General features: G+C 46.6%; 2 protein-coding genes across 42 annotated transcripts in view; one reads left to right on the top strand and one right to left on the bottom strand.

Moving 5' to 3' along the window:
• TTC23 (tetratricopeptide repeat domain 23) overlaps nucleotides 1-7182 on the top strand; it is a 111160-nt gene extending 103978 nt beyond the window's left edge. For 17 of the 40 annotated variants that reach the window (XM_054667180.2, XM_016927503.4, XM_054667175.2 and 14 more), the window contains 2 exons: nucleotides 4096-4178; nucleotides 5370-7182. In XM_054667180.2, the coding sequence (XP_054523155.1) occupies nucleotides 4096-4178; nucleotides 5370-5487 (201 nt within the window). In that variant the 3' untranslated portion in view covers nucleotides 5488-7182. Of the gene's footprint in view, nucleotides 1-3918; nucleotides 4359-5369 lie in introns of all 40 variants that reach the window. The other 23 variants (XR_010151541.1, XR_010151553.1, XR_010151540.1 and 20 more) reach the window with 4 other exon arrangements.
• A 780-nt stretch (nucleotides 7183-7962) lies between these two features.
• SYNM (synemin) overlaps nucleotides 7963-15087 on the bottom strand; it is a 30510-nt gene continuing 23385 nt past the window's right edge. Inside the window, exons 4-5 of one of the 2 annotated variants that reach the window (XM_009429906.5) lie at nucleotides 11741-14172; nucleotides 7963-10804 (exon numbers count right to left, since the gene is read on the bottom strand). In XM_009429906.5, coding sequence (XP_009428181.2) covers nucleotides 10511-10804; nucleotides 11741-14172 — 2726 coding nt within the window. In that variant the 3' untranslated portion in view covers nucleotides 7963-10510. Of the gene's footprint in view, nucleotides 14173-15087 lie in introns of both variants that reach the window. The other variant, XM_003314873.6, reaches the window with a different exon arrangement.

Genomic DNA, 15087 nt, shown 5'->3' with positions numbered 1-15087 from the left:
TGGAGAATGTTCTACTGTCAAGGTTTGGCGAGTTCTTTACTTAGCTCAGCGACATGTTTACAATGCCTGGCTCCAGTAGGTTCAATTAACATTTATTGACTTCCTCTCTGTCAATGCCTGTGTTTTTAACAAAAGAATCAAAACACCTACTTCACACAAAAATGCTTAAGTAAATTTAGCTAAGAAGAGCAGAATGCTGAAAAATTCAATTTATGTTTCTTAGATAAATATATAGCTATATAAAACATTTTCTAGTAGAAGTCCATAATGGGTTATTTTGCTGTTTTAAAAAGCTATCTTTGGAAGAGTAGTCAGTTAATGGATGACCATTCTTTCCAGCCTCGGTGCCTGCTCTTACACTGTAATCACACAAGGGATTAGTGAGGGGCTGAGGATTTGTTTCTGTCTCCTAGCTGACACCCCTTTGCATCTCTTTTCACTTCAGCTGGAATTTTGGACAAATCTCCTTAGTAAGGATAAGTAACCTTAGGGGAAACAAATATATTAATACCAGGAAGAGTTGAGTTTTGACAAAGGTCTAGGGGTAGGGTAAGGATGGGGCTCCCCTCTTCAGGGCTTGATTACTGAAAAGGATCTCTTGACCCAACCAGAATCTTCTCTCCTAACTCCACTCTTCTCTACGAACACAGTAGTGAAAATGCTCCCAGGGAAAATGGTGAGCACACGGGTTTGTAACAGGTGGGGATGGTTAGTAGACACTGAGAATTTGCATAAGCACTGTCAGTTGCCTTCTCATTCTTCCCGGGGATTCGTGCATATTCACCAATGCTGTATGTCTTTCCCTAGAGAATGAGGGGCCAAGGAGAAGCAGCTTCAGTCACCAAAGGGGTAGGATGGAAATTCCTCCGAGTATTAGATTTTGAAGGCAATCTGTTAAGGCAGAGTGAACTGAGACCTCAGACTGTCTCAACTAACTGTTACAGTGTCAGTAAAACTCTAATGCCGCAGTGAATGAATTAACAACAAGCAGTGACAACATCACCTCTCAAAATGAGCTGCATCAGAGGCACTCATAAATATATAAACACAGGGAAGTTTGGGTGGCTTTAAAATTAGCCCTCATCTTTTACACTGAGTGAAGGTATTTCTGGGCAAAATAGAGTCTCTTCTGGTAAGAAGTGTTAACCCTGGAGAGAGGGGCCTCTCACTGATGGGTGGCAGTGGGGGAAGCGTCTTGCCTCTCTTGCTCTGTGGCCCTTTCTGAGCACCACCTCCTCTGCCAGGCCCAGTGTGCCCAGGCTTCCAATAGCTGTAACCCAAGCAGGGTGCTGGAAGGGTTTTCATCAGGTACCATGGGTGTCAAAAACATGTCCCCATGCCCTCCCCTCAGAGCAACGGAGCTTAGTCGAAGTTCCTAAATTTCTAGGGCCACAACAGCCTAAAGCATTAAAGCAACGCTGGCTCAACCCCATGGAATGAGCGGCTCAGCCCATTGCCTAGGCCAGGCCAAGGTCCCCGTGCAGATTTAGAAAGTCAAGGGCTTGTTGGACAGAGGGACAGGGATCCTTGCCTTTGTAGAATTTGAATTATGCATTAGATAAAAGAACAAGGAGAGTTTACTACTTCTTGATATTGTATATTTCTTAGTCAAATGACTACGAAATAGTGAATACTTTCTGTTATTTAAAAAATCCTGTCATATTCTCATCTGATAGTTACTTTTTTCAAAGGACAACCACATTCTCAATTCCTCAGACTGAAACATTCAGTTTTTATAGTTTCCACAGCTTATAAAGACAAAGGCATTTGGCTGCTTGCATTTTAATTTTCTTGAAGACCTAAAAATGGTTGGCAGATCAGAATGAATAAACAGCCTTCAGTAGTAAGTCCCCAAACCCTCACACTTTTTTTTACTCAAGCTATTTATGTAGCACAATTCATCCAATTTTTAAAAAATATATTATGAAACATTTCAGTTATGCAGAAAAGTATGGATAACATAACAAAGACCTTTGAACTCACCATTCAGTATAAGAAATAAAACATGGCCCATCCAGTTGAAGTCCCCTCTATACCTACCCCATCCCCAGATCACTACTTTTTTTAATTTGATATCATTCCCATGCTCTTCTTATTTTACTATGGTTTTGTTTTGCATGTTTTAAAACTTCATATTAAATTATAATGCATATTATATGCATTCATCTGTAGTTTTCTTTTTCCCCTTGACTTTGTAATCATGAGATTCATCTATGTGGTTATATATACACATACATATATCAAACATTTATATATCACACACATATATAATATATACATATCACAGTTTACATATTCATTACTAAATATTGCTAAATTGTTTTACAAAGGGGCTATACCAGTTTGAATACCCACTATCAATATATAAAAGAATTCTTGTTGCTTTGTATCTTTAACAAAACTTGGTAGTTTTTGCAGTCTGATGGGTGAAATGGTACCTACCTCATTGAGGTTTTAGTTTGTATTTCTGGTTGTTAATGAGATTAAGCATGTTTATTTCATCAGATTTCAACTCTTTGAATAATCTGTTTATATCTTTTGAGTGTTATTCTATTGAGAGGTTTTGGTTTGGTTTGGTATTTCTCATTACCTTATAGGAATTCTTCATGTATTTTGAATGTTAAGCCTTTCTCATTTCTGTGCACTGCAAGAATCTTTCCTCAGAAAAATTCCTCAGAATTTTTCTCCTCTCATTCTACTTGCTTATGGTGAATTTTGGTGCACAAATATTTTAGGTTTTCATATATTTACATTTTATCAGTCTTTCACTTTTGCTTTGTCTAGATCTTGTCTAAGAAATACTTCCCTACCTCAAGATCGTATTTTCTGGTCAGGCATGGTGGCTCACTCCTATAATCCCCGCACTTTGGGAGGCCAAGGCAGGTGGATCACCTGCAGTCAGGAGTTTGAGACCAGCCTGGCCAACATGGTGAAACCTCATCTCTACTAAAAATGCAAAAATTAGCTGAGTGTGGTGGCGGGCACCTGTAATCTCAGCTACTCGGGAAGCTGAGGCAGGAAAATCACATGAACCCAGGAGGTGGAGGTTGCAGTGAGCCAAAATCACCCCACTTGCACTCCAGTCTGGGCGACAGAGTGAGACTCCGTCAAAAAAAAAAATGTATTTTCCAGTATTTTCATCTAAAAGCTCCAAGTTTTGCATTTCACACTTAGTCCTTCAAATCTTTCTTGAGCTTAATATTTGTGTTTGATTTGGGGTAGTGATCCATTTTCTTCCGTTTGGAAAACCAGCGGTCCCAGTACCATTTATTGACTAGCCCACCTCTTCCTCACCAATCCCGCAAGGCCATTTCTGTCATCTGTCAAGGCCTGGGCTCTGCCCTGTTCCACTGGTCTTTTTGTCTGCCCCGGGTGACAAACATGCTGTCTTAATTACTTTATTTAAAAAAAATAAAATAAAAGGGTCTTTGGCATCCAGTAAAGCAAGTTCCTCCACCTCTCCACCTCATTCTTTCTCAAGATTATTTTGGCCATTTTGGGCACAACTTTAATCTTTCTCCTCTCCTTGATTTGCCCTAGCCTACTACAAGCAATCAAATGGCAAGACTTAAAGTAAGCAGAAGGGAGAAATCAAGCCAAAGCCAGCCCTGGGTAGTCCATAAGCTGAATATTTGGTTCCTAATAACTAAGACATTGCTGTGTAGTAAAGAGTATAGAAAGCCTATATATTAATAAAAGTAGAGTATGTGTTTACAAAAAAACAAAACTATTTTTTTAAATCTTTTCCGGGCTATAGCAAGGGCCACATTTAAAAATAGAAACTGGAGCCCATCCTCTGGTCAGTACCAAGGTTCTTGCCTTTATTTTTAAAAATACTACTTTTAAATCTATTTTTTGCATACAGATAGTCACAGAGAGTTTTGTGAAATAGTGCTAAAACTGTTCACTTTTGCCTAGATCCCTCAGAACATCCAAACCAAAGGTCAGTCACTAGGAGACACCCCAGGAGCGTGCTAATTCCATCACAGCAGGGCCTAAGAATGAGGTCATCTTTCTCTCATTCAAGGGAGACCTTAGTTTCCTGCTCTCAGCGACATTTCCATAGCCTCATGATAGCTGCTTGGTGTTCTACAGTGTCTCCAGATCCAGACCCTCTTATATGGACCACAGGACAAAAGGACTCTGGCCACCCAGCAGGCCATGGGCATGCTGTCCACGTGAGTTGGCGTCCCTCACACTTTCTCTATCTCATTCCCTTTCCATTCAGAATCTCAAGAGGAAGCTGGTTCTAGAAGGTTCTGTGTAACCTTCTCTGGAATGTTTTGCTGACTTCCCATAACTTGCATAAAGGACAAGTTCCTTTGAAACCCGAGTTGTAAAAGATCTTCCTTGCCCAGGTATTTAAAAATAATTCATCCTTTAAGAAAGAAATATATGCTGGATGTTGTCTTCCTGCAGACCAGCCCCTGCAGGCTAAGGCACCCGCTGCAGGGGGAGGGCCCCGGGAATCCCTGTGGCCTCCTGCAGCCCTGCTTCCGGCTTCCCTCTGCCCTCAGATGCCCGTCAGGACTGGAGCCGGAAGGTTCACTGACTGACCTTAAAGGCTGGCCCCTACGTCCTTTCTCAGCCCGAGCAGAGGCCCAGCGCTCTGCCGTGGAGGGCCCACCTCACAGAGCCTGGTCCGCAGAGAGCAGCCCCAGGGCTGCCTGAGTCTGTGCTCAGGGAAACAGGGCCACAGCCCGGAGCAGACACAACCTGGCCAGCAGGGCGCCATCCCCTTTGAGGGCAGGGAAGGTGAGCCAGGGAGGCCTCCAGTGCAACCCTGACCATCCTCCTCACCCATGTCCTGCTCACCAAGCCAGCTAAGGGTTGAGGGCCCCAGCTCAGTGAGGATGGTCACAGGTGATTTTAAAAGATGGGAGGGGCCAGGCGAGGTGACTCATGCCTATAATCCCAGCACCTTGGGAGGCCGAGGCGGTGGATCACTTGAGGCCAGGAGTTTGAGACCAGACTGGCCAACACGGCAAAACTCCGTCTCTACTAAAAATACAAAAACTAGCTGGGCGTGGTGGCATGTGCCTGTAATCCTGGCTACTCGGGAGACTGAGGCATGAGAGTTGCTTGAACCTGGGAGGCGGAAGTTGCAGGGAGCCGAGATGGGGCCGCTGCACTCCAGCCTGGGTGACAGAGTGAGACTCTGTCTGAAAAAAAAAAAATTAAAAAAATAAAAGATGGGAGGAAAACATCTCATGTTTTATGCTCTGTGCTACAATTCTCCTCTCATTTATAGCCCCTACCAAGGCTTCTCATAAATGGGTCTGGGCACCTGCTGGGCAGCAAAGGCTGGATGGGAACGGTGTGGGGGGCTGAGGGGCACCACACTCACCCCACCCTCTGCTTGTCTGCAGGGCCCCCAAGGTTGCTTCGAAGCCAAAGCAGGCATCAAAAGCCAAAGTGGCCTTCTGCACCAGCATCCCTCAGGACACCCTGCTGGGGAAGGCCCGGCCCGGCACAACAGCAGACTGAGGCCCCCACCCTGAAAAAGCCTAGGACATTCCTGGGCACTGTCATTTAGGGTGCTGTACAAATCACCTCCACCTAGAAAATGGAATTCAACAGTCAGGATACAGATTTCCAAGGCCAACTGTTGGCCCCAACATGCAACAGTGAGACCGTAAGCCTCCCGTGGGCCACATTTTGACAGTGGATGCCCTTCAGGGTGATATATGCTATAAAGCAGTTTTCTATCACCTAAGTGGTTTTTCTTGCCAACAAGAATTTTTACCCATCAGCACTACTGTGGCTGAAAATCTTCTCTTCAACAGTTCAGTGCGCTCTGTGCAGGAGTCAGCCCGGCATCTGCTTGTACACACAGCTCCTTGCATAGGTGTGGAGTTAGATCTGGACAGTGAACTTCAGGAAGGAAGTCCTTTCTTAGAGGAGGCTAACAGGGATTGAGAATAACATGAGAAGAAAACGCTAATAAAGGGAAACCCGAACGCGCTGCTGTCAGCATGTGTTTTCAAAGTGCAGCCTGCCTCTGAGTTCTTCGGAGCCTGAAAAGGGGTTTGGGAAAGAGCCCAGTAGGAGGGGCAGGAGGCCAACACACCTGACTTGGCCTGGGGCCCAGGAGGCAGGTGTAAGGGAGTGAAAAGAAAGGCTAGCAGGAGGCTGCGGGGGGAAGACCGCAGACTCCCTGCTGCTTCGCATCCCTCCTGTGGCCTCCACTGCAGGCAGGACAAACCTGGACGCCACCTGGAGCTGCTTCCTGAGTTGGCACACTATCGTGTACACAGCAGTCTTCAGCCCCCTGGAAGGAGGCCATAGTCGTGTGAGGATGGCAAAGTCGAACAGGAAGCTTTGAGTGCCTTTCTCCACGATGTCAACGAGGAGGTCCAGTGCCAGATCAAGGTGGATGGAACACCCAGGGGTAGGGGTGCAGGTGTGGGCGGTGACGTCCCTGCCCCTCCCTCCCCTGGTCCCACAGACTGTGGCCATGAGGCTGCAGGCTGGTGCTATGACAGGAGATTGCAGCACAGGGCCCTCCCCTCCAGCCCCCAGTGGGACATCAAAACCCCCCTGGGGCCATTTGTGCAGGGCACCACCTCCAGTATTGATAGGGAAAATAAACTCAGTAGAGCCACGACAGGGTGGAGAGAAGCAGGGACCATTGTCTTCCTCAGGAGCATGACAGCTGACCCCACAGACCATGCTTGCTGGTACACACTGGTCCCAGACCCAGGCCTGTCGGACATCAGCAGTGTGCTAAAAAGGTGTAAGATGTGGTCACTACTCACCGTGTGTCCTATCTAGTTGACATGGGTGGAGTCAGCTAAGGGGTGAATGTTCATATGCTCCCAATTCACGTTGAAGCCCTAATCCCCAAAGGGATGGTATTAGGGGGTGGGGCCTTGGAGAGGTGATTATGTTATGAGGGTGGAGCCCTGATGAATGGGATTAGTGCTTTATAAGGAGAGACACCAGAGAGATGATCTCTCTCTCCACCATGTGAGGACACAGTGAGAAGACAGCTGTCTGCAGGCCAGGAAGAGAGCCCTCACCAGGAAGTGAAACTGTTGGCACCTTGAGACTTCCCAGCTTCCAGAACTGTAAGAAATAAATGTTTGTTGTTTAAGCCTTTCAGGCTATGGCTTTCTGTTACAGCAGCCTGAACTGAGAGTCCGTGCCGAGTTTTTGAAATAAATGTGAATTCTGATGTTACTTCTTCCTTTCTGTACTTCTTGAAGAAGGGTAGCTTGGAATCACAAAAACTAAAACACATTTTTAAAATTTAGCGCCCCCACCCCAGGAAACAATGAATTTAGGAATGTTCCCTCCAATGTCTCCCATCTGTTAATTCTGTTGACTTCAACGAGAGGAAGACTACAGCTACTTGTGTTTTTCTATTTTTGGTAAAGGGCTACAAGGTTACAAACGGGTAAAGATATCTAGCTATTCCTTTGTCTCAAACTACCTGTTTTTTCAAGCCCCTAAGAAATGGCCATGCCTTAGGGTTAACCCTCCAATTTGCACTTATAAGGTAACCAACTGTCCTGGCATGCCCAGGACAGTCCTGGCTTGCCCAGGACAGTCCTGGTTTGCCCAGGACAGTCCTGGTTTGCCCAGGACAGTCCTGGTTTTAGCACTCAAAGTACCACATCCCAAGAAACCTCTCCATCCCAAATGGGATGGTTGGTGGTGTCCTACTGCCACTAGTCATTCAGGCTGTGATGATGACATTTTTACCACAAATTGTCCAGTGTATATTTGATTACAAGCCAATTGGCTTATGCTCTGTCTGCCATGCTTTCTAGCTCTGTGCTCCCAATATTGAGTTCTGATTCAGGTGAGGAATTAGAGAACTGGAACTTTTCATATATATTCTGCCCAGTAATTCTCTGCTACCCTAAAAACATGCATGTAAACACACAGATTCTTTATTTAGAGTTTAAAGGAAACATCAAAATCTACTGAAAATATTCATTCTCTTTAGGAACAATGTGGGTTTTTTCCTCAGATTTTTATTTTTGCACATTCTTGTGACATTTCCCATTGCAGGAGTTTAGCAAAATCAGCTTCTTAGATGATGTCATTCTAAATATACATCTTAAACAAACAATATCAAAACCACCAGCAGGAAACTGAAAAACACTCAGTGAGTACTGTTTTGTCTCAGTAACAATAAATACAAAAAGACTGTTGTGTTCCGGCCCCATCCAACCACGAAGTTGATTTCTCTTGTGTGCAGAGTGACTGGTTTTAAAGGACATGGAGCTTGTCACAGTGTCACAATGTCACAGTGTGAAGGGCACACTCGCTCCCGGGTGATTCACATTTAGCAACCAACAATAGCTCATGAGTCCATACTTGTAAATACTTTTGGCAGAATACTTCTTGAAACTTGCAGATGACAATTAAGATCCAAGATATTTCCCAAAGTAAACAGAAGTGGGTCATAACATTAATTACCTGTTCACATCAGCTTCCATTTACAAGTCATGAGCCCAGACACTGACATCAAACTGGGCCCACTTACACTCCTCACCACCAGTCTGTCCTGTCATCAGACAGCAGGCTGTCACCTTGACCAAATTCTCACCAGTCAATCATCTATCCCAAAACCATTACCTGTTACAGCTAAAACAAAATCAGCACATCTCTGTCTGTATTAGAAACGACAAAACCTTACAAAGCAGTCACCTCCATACCAGTCTGACAATCACTAGTTCATTTGGCAGATGGACAACAAAGGTTTAAACTTGCCATTCCAATCAACTTTCTTTCCATATCTGATTCATGGTGTTTTCAAAATAGTATCTTGAAAGCTGTGCTGCATTTCTCCTCCGCTTATCAATGAAGAAAACGTGTTCTCCAGAAACTACCTGCGGTAGCCACTCCCAGGACCTGGGGAGACGTGCACCCTGGGGGTCGGAGGGCCTCCAGGTGAATCTGAGAGGGAAGACCCTCCAGTGCTGTCGTTGTAGCCTGGCTGAGGGTGGTGCTAGCTCAGACTGTTATTCCCCAGTGCACTACAGTCAGTGCGATGATGCTGTGTTACTGGAAATACAGCTGAGACAGCATTATGTGAAAGAAGCTAGCCTGAACTAAAAAAATGCTGCGCTGCTAGTGAAACTCTTTTTATATATGATACTACACTTTACAGACAGAAACTTTAAAACAATACTGACGTGTAAAATAAAATGAATCCAATGCAGCATGCTCATCCCAGTATCTTAAACTCGGTGGTGCCCTATCTACAGGTCCACACTCCGCGGCCCATGAGCATGGGGGCCTTTCTCGCCCCCCAGGCCCGTCCTGGGTATCTCGGTGCTGGGCTGCAGGAGAGATACCCAGTTCCTTCCCCAAAACATCCTTCTATTTAATAAACTGTTTCCCTGGACAAAACACCCCAACTGCAATGACTTCTGTTCAAAGTGCAAAAAAAGCTTCCGTGAGGTGGGTTCATGGTTGTTATTGTATTCATCTTTCACCCTTGAGCTCAGAAAGACCTGCATCCCATGAATGGAGGGTTGGGAAAGGCATCTTTAGGAGGCACAGTCCACTGTGTGCTTCCAATTTTCCTGTACACAGCCAGTTTGCCGGTCCAGCTGCAGTCTGAGCATCGGCATTCTCTTCATTGTCTTCAAGGTCTACCTCCCACCAGTGAAATTAAATGTTTGGGTGCTAAGGGATAAGGTGCAGAGAAGCGCAAGTCTGCACAGTCTGATAGGAACTGGCCACTCCAGAACTTAGGCTATAACAAAAAAGGGCATTCAGACTGTGTGCTACTTAATGACCTAGTGCCAAAAAATGAAATGGTACTGTAAGCGATTCCCAATAATCATCTACCCTACCATTGCCGGGGAACCTGTGCAAATAGAATGTGAAATATCACAACAGACTACAGCTGTCCTCGCCATAAATACTATATTGTTTAAAGTTCTGTACATAGAAAGCAATTCATTCAAGTCTTAAGATGAATTTAGCTCTATATGGCAAGTAATTTTTTCCTAAAGATGAAATCATTTAGCAAGAATTTTTTTTAACATAAACAGTCTGCCTATTTCCCATTTCTTTTTGAAAAGACTTTTTAGAGTCTAAATTGTATTTATTTTTCCCCTAAAATGTTAGTCTGTTATTTCATATTAGCACATGCAAGCAAAATTTACTCTTAAATATATTACTTTAATCTGGTTAATGTTTTGACATCTATAATTAATTGTAGTTTCAAACAGATGCAAGCCATGTCTGTGACCAGGTGCAAAACGTAGAAAGTCATCTCCAGAAGTGGAGAGAAGACTCCAGGGAAAAAAGTGTTTTGTAAAAGTCCCAACTCAAAAGTAAAATTGCAGTGCCTTTTAAGGCATGAATTAACTGGAAACCTTTACGGATTAACTATAAAGGAAATTGACCATGCCTGGAGTACTCTTTAAGAAAGTAAAAAAGGGGAGATTTTCATAGACTCCCTCGGCCTCTTAAAATAAGTTAAGGCCTTTGGATGTTGGCACGTCGCCAACAGGATGCCATTAAAACAAAATGTTTCTGCTTATTAAAACCAATGCCCATCATTCTCCTCCTCCTCATTGTCTAGATAGAGGAGGGCAACTTTCTTTTCATCTGAAATCACCGACCTTTGGTCTACCATTCTCTGGAGCTGCACCTTCTTATCAAACATGGCCTGCTCCTTGCCCTGGTCTCCTTCCCCAGCAGAGGCCTTAAAGCTCACACCAACTGCCTGGTCATTCCTACTGTCCGCGTCTCTCCAGGAACCACGGTCAGACACACCGAGAGCTCCCGCTTCCTGTGTCCGGCTGCGGATCACCTCTACGTTACTCACATCCATCTGAAAGGTAAACGAAGTTTCTTTGGGCCCTGGTGCAATGTGCCTTAGCGTTCTGCTGCTGTCTGCTAACTTGCCTAGCTCAGGGGAGTCCGCTGAACCAGCAAGCACAAATGTTCTGGACACGGGTCCACGGATGGCAACGTGTTCAGAGGTTTCCGTTTCTGTAGGACCTAGTCGAATGTGCCTAAAGGATCTGCTAACACCCGATGTCATTTCTGCCCCTGATGTGTCCCCTGCACTATCCTCCTGGGGAGATTCAGAAACGACACTTTGGAAGGTGCTCTTTTCAGTCATAACGGTTTGTCTACCCGAGGTATGACTGTGAGTGGCCTGGTGCACATCTGCTGAGCCCTCTCCGTGCACAGTGCTCTCTGAGTCACCAGATTCCCCCGGTTGGGGAACCAGCCCATGGTAAACTATCTGCTGGGTGGTCTGATGCCTCTGAGGCCCGATGCTGATGTGCCTGATGGATGTGCTGCTCCCTGGCAACCCTTCCATGTGTACAGAATCTCCTCTGACACCCAACTCCACCTTGTCTGAAAGTGGAGCTGTGAACTGGATTTGCCCACTGAACCCTTCTTTAGGGCCTAACTGGAGTTGCCTGACAGAAGTCTGGGTACCCACTGACTCTTCTGTTGCAAAATAATCACCAACCTTCCCTGCAGCAGAAATGGGGCCCTGAAAAATAATCTCCTTTTCAGCATGAAATTGTCTGCAGCCAAATGTGCTGTGCCTCCCCGATCCGTCCATATCTGCAGAAGACTCTGCTGGGCCAGGTTCTGGCGAGCCCCCTGCCTCTGGACAGGCAGGGGCAGGGCCTAGGAAGATGACTTCTCTGGACAGTGGACTTTGACCGGGACCCAGCGTGACATGCCTCACAGACCGGCTGGCTCCGGTCGGGCTCGCTGCCTGACTTAGGTCGCCTCCCGCACTTACCTCCACCACTTCTGCAGTGGGTCCTTCATATGACATTCGCTCAGTCCTCCAGACTTCAGAGGGGCCGAGTTTTATGTGCCTTGCAGCCTGGCTCACATCCTCCAGCACCTGTGACTGGGCAAAGCCTGTGGGGCTGCTGACCTCCACAGTGGCCGACACTGGGCCCTGGGGACTGCGCTGTCCCGAGCTGTGAGAGGCCCCATCAGCAACCTCGCTGTCGCCTGAAGGGATGTACAGCTCCCGGGTGGCCCAACGCCTGAAGCGAACGCCAGCAGCCGGGGCCTCCGCTCCACCTTCCTCATCTGGGCTGCCAGGCGCTGGGCTGCGTTGCCTGCTCAGGCTCTCCCGAACCACCGACTCCACAGCCTTCTCCATCTCACTGGCCTCATCTTTGCTCAGCTCCTCCAGGTCTAACCGATCGGCATCCACAGTTTGTGAGACGTTGACTTCAGCAACCAGGGTCACGGAACTGCCACCAGCACCCTGGACCTTCTTGACATCCACGGAAACGCTCCCCAGCCCACCCTGCCCCTCTCTGGTGAGGGCGGACAGCTCCTCCCTCATGCGCTCGGGAAGGGTTTCCTCCAGCTGCCCGATGACCTCCACCAGCTGCTGCCGGGGCTCCTTGGAGGAGATGCCCTTCATGGAGGTGTGGAATTCGTGGGGTATTTTAATTTCTTTTTCAATGACTGTGGGTTCGGCATGAAATTCACCGCTTCTAGCTTGTTCTTTCCAGTGAGTGGAACCCAGGTCCCCCTCCAGAGAGGGCGCTGGGACATCCAAGGGCTTCACAACCTTCTCACCCACTGCACCGGCCTTCTGTGTCCTTCGAGTCCCCTGCACGATTTCATCCTGCCAAGAGTACCTGATGGTGGATTCCTCCTCGATGTGGATCTGCCCGTACACCGAGCCATCATCTCTGTCGTGCCCCCCGGGGTGTTCATCTGGAGTGGACACAAAATAACTCTGCTCGCCCTCTGAATCACCTGCCTCTGTCACTTCTTCCACCTGAGTCGTGTTCTCCTGGGGCTGCTTGGTCCTTCGATGCTGATTAACTGAGAATGTGACATCGCTTTCTCCATAACCTTCCTCCTCCTTAACCAACCCCCAGGGGCCTGGCGACACATCTTCAACCTCTTCCACTTTGAATGGGACGGAAAACTCCTCCGGCTTCTCCCCGCTGACATAACTCACGGGCTCCTCCACGATCTCCACGTTGACGACCTTTGCTCTCCCCTCCCTCCCTTTCAGGCCGAGGTTGATGATGTCTCCTATCACCTGCTCGGCTGACTTGCCTTTCAGCCCCACTTCCCTAATATCCTTGCTTAAAAGGTAGTCCAGGCCAGCTGCATCGGAAACATCAACATCCTCAGTCAGTTTAGACTCCACAACTATTTCAGTCTCTGTTTTCCTTTCCCCAGGAAGCTCTTTCCTGTCCACGTAAGTGACTTTTGTGTCTGGAAAAGAATCAGCAGATGCTTCTGTCTCTGGAGACTGAGTGAACTGCTTCAGGATACTGGTAACGATGTTTTCTGCTACGGTTTCTGTCATGGAATCACCTTGCAGAGAACCAGTGGCATCACTGGTGCCCAACCTGAACCGCAGCTCTCTTGCTTCTGCCTCTCTACCGGTCCCGCCACCAGCATCCTTCACAGGCGTCTGCAAACCTTTCGGGGACACCTCTGCTCTTCTGTCCTGGGATACTTCTAGACTGATCGGCACCTCTCTCTCTCGCACGCTCTTCTCCTTCGGTGAGTCCTTCTCCTTCATCTGCTGGCTTTCTCTCTGTCTCGCTTCTTTATCTAACTTTGTCAATTCTTCCCATCTTAGGTTTCTCTCCTCGGAAGCCTTCTCTTTAGAATCGAACATTTTCTCTTCTGGCTTTGTTCGGATGGTTTCTGGTCTGTTTCTTTCTTGCTCCCTCGTGGCTTTCACTTCTGTTTTCTTTCCCAGAACGACGGTCCTCTCATTTGACCGTGTGCTTTCCGAAGCACCTGCTGCCACCTTGTCTCGGCGATCCCGGTACGACTCGCGGGCAATTGTGGAATCTTCCCCTATGTAAATGGGGACCTCCCTTGTATCTCCAGCTTTTGGTCTGTCAGGGAATGTTTTCACTTGAGCCTCAGTATTTCTTAAAAGGCCATAGGTTGGAGAGAAAGTTCTGACATTGGTTTGACTGCTGACGGCTTTTCCGTATGAGTTTTCCTGCTGGGTAGTGGCCGAGGAAGAATATCCTGAGCCCAAGAAGGCTCTTCTGGCATCAACTCCAATAGATGTGCCCGTCTGAGATCCACGGTGCCCTGACAGGTTAGAATACAGCGCCGGGCTGTGATTGAAACTTGCCAAAGGTGCTTTCTGCCTTGAAAATAGATTCCTTTCATTTTCCCTCTGTAGTAGTGAGTCGGTATAGTGATAGGATTTGTTTCTGAATTCTGTAGAAATTGAACAAAGCGTTCATTAAAATGACAGGCATCATTACCCTTTTCCATCTACAAGCATTGTTGCAGGCCAAATCCCATTCCATCATAATGAATATACACTGTTACCACAGAAAGCTCATTATAAAGATAAGTTATATTTGGTGCCCAAATTATTTTTTGGCAGTTTACAAAATCCTGTTACAATAAAAGGTAGCACTACAAATACTTCAGCCTAACACGTTTCTCCAGTTACTGATATTAAAATACTCACTCATCTTAACATTAATCATAAAGCACAATGCATATCCCAGAGAGGTCAGAGGTGCTCGTTTTTGTGGCTGAAATTTCACAATCTTATATTTTGAAATCATTAATTTCTGCTTTTTGAGTTAAGTTTAATTTACTGTAGCAGAGAAGAGCTCTGTAATTACAAAGTGTGTCATTATTAAACACCAAATAGCATTATCCTCCACTATTTAATATACTCTTCTGTTTCACTGATTTCCATATTGGGCCAACAAGTATTAAAGAATTTAACTTTTTAAAGCTTTCTGATCTTTTATTTTACATTTAACACTTATCTGAAAAGAAGCCAGTGCAGAAACACCCCGGTCTGTCTTAGTGTCATGATCCTGAAGTTGGGAGGCAGTCCTCAGGGCTTCCAGCTTTGCTCCAGGCTGTTTGCAGACAGTGCTACCCTTTGGGGTGTCCACACCCCAGCAGGGGAAACCGCTCTTTAGGAATGGCAGCTGGTGGTTACAACGCAGCCAGGAGCACCGTCCACCCCGAGAGTGCCCCTGGTGTCTACCCACACCCCAGCTGGCTCAGCGGGGACAGGGCTTTCTCTCTCCCTTATGGAGCCAAGGCCAGAGGCCTCCTTTGCACAGATCCCAAGATACAGGAAAGAGACCAGGCCAGGACATTTTC

This window comes from Pan troglodytes, chromosome 16 (assembly GCF_028858775.2).
Source record: "Pan troglodytes isolate AG18354 chromosome 16, NHGRI_mPanTro3-v2.0_pri, whole genome shotgun sequence".
In the NCBI taxonomy this organism is placed as follows: domain Eukaryota; kingdom Metazoa; phylum Chordata; class Mammalia; order Primates; family Hominidae; genus Pan; species Pan troglodytes.
The sequence above is the reverse complement of the archived record's forward strand: the minus strand, read 5'-3'. Positions and strand labels throughout refer to the sequence as shown.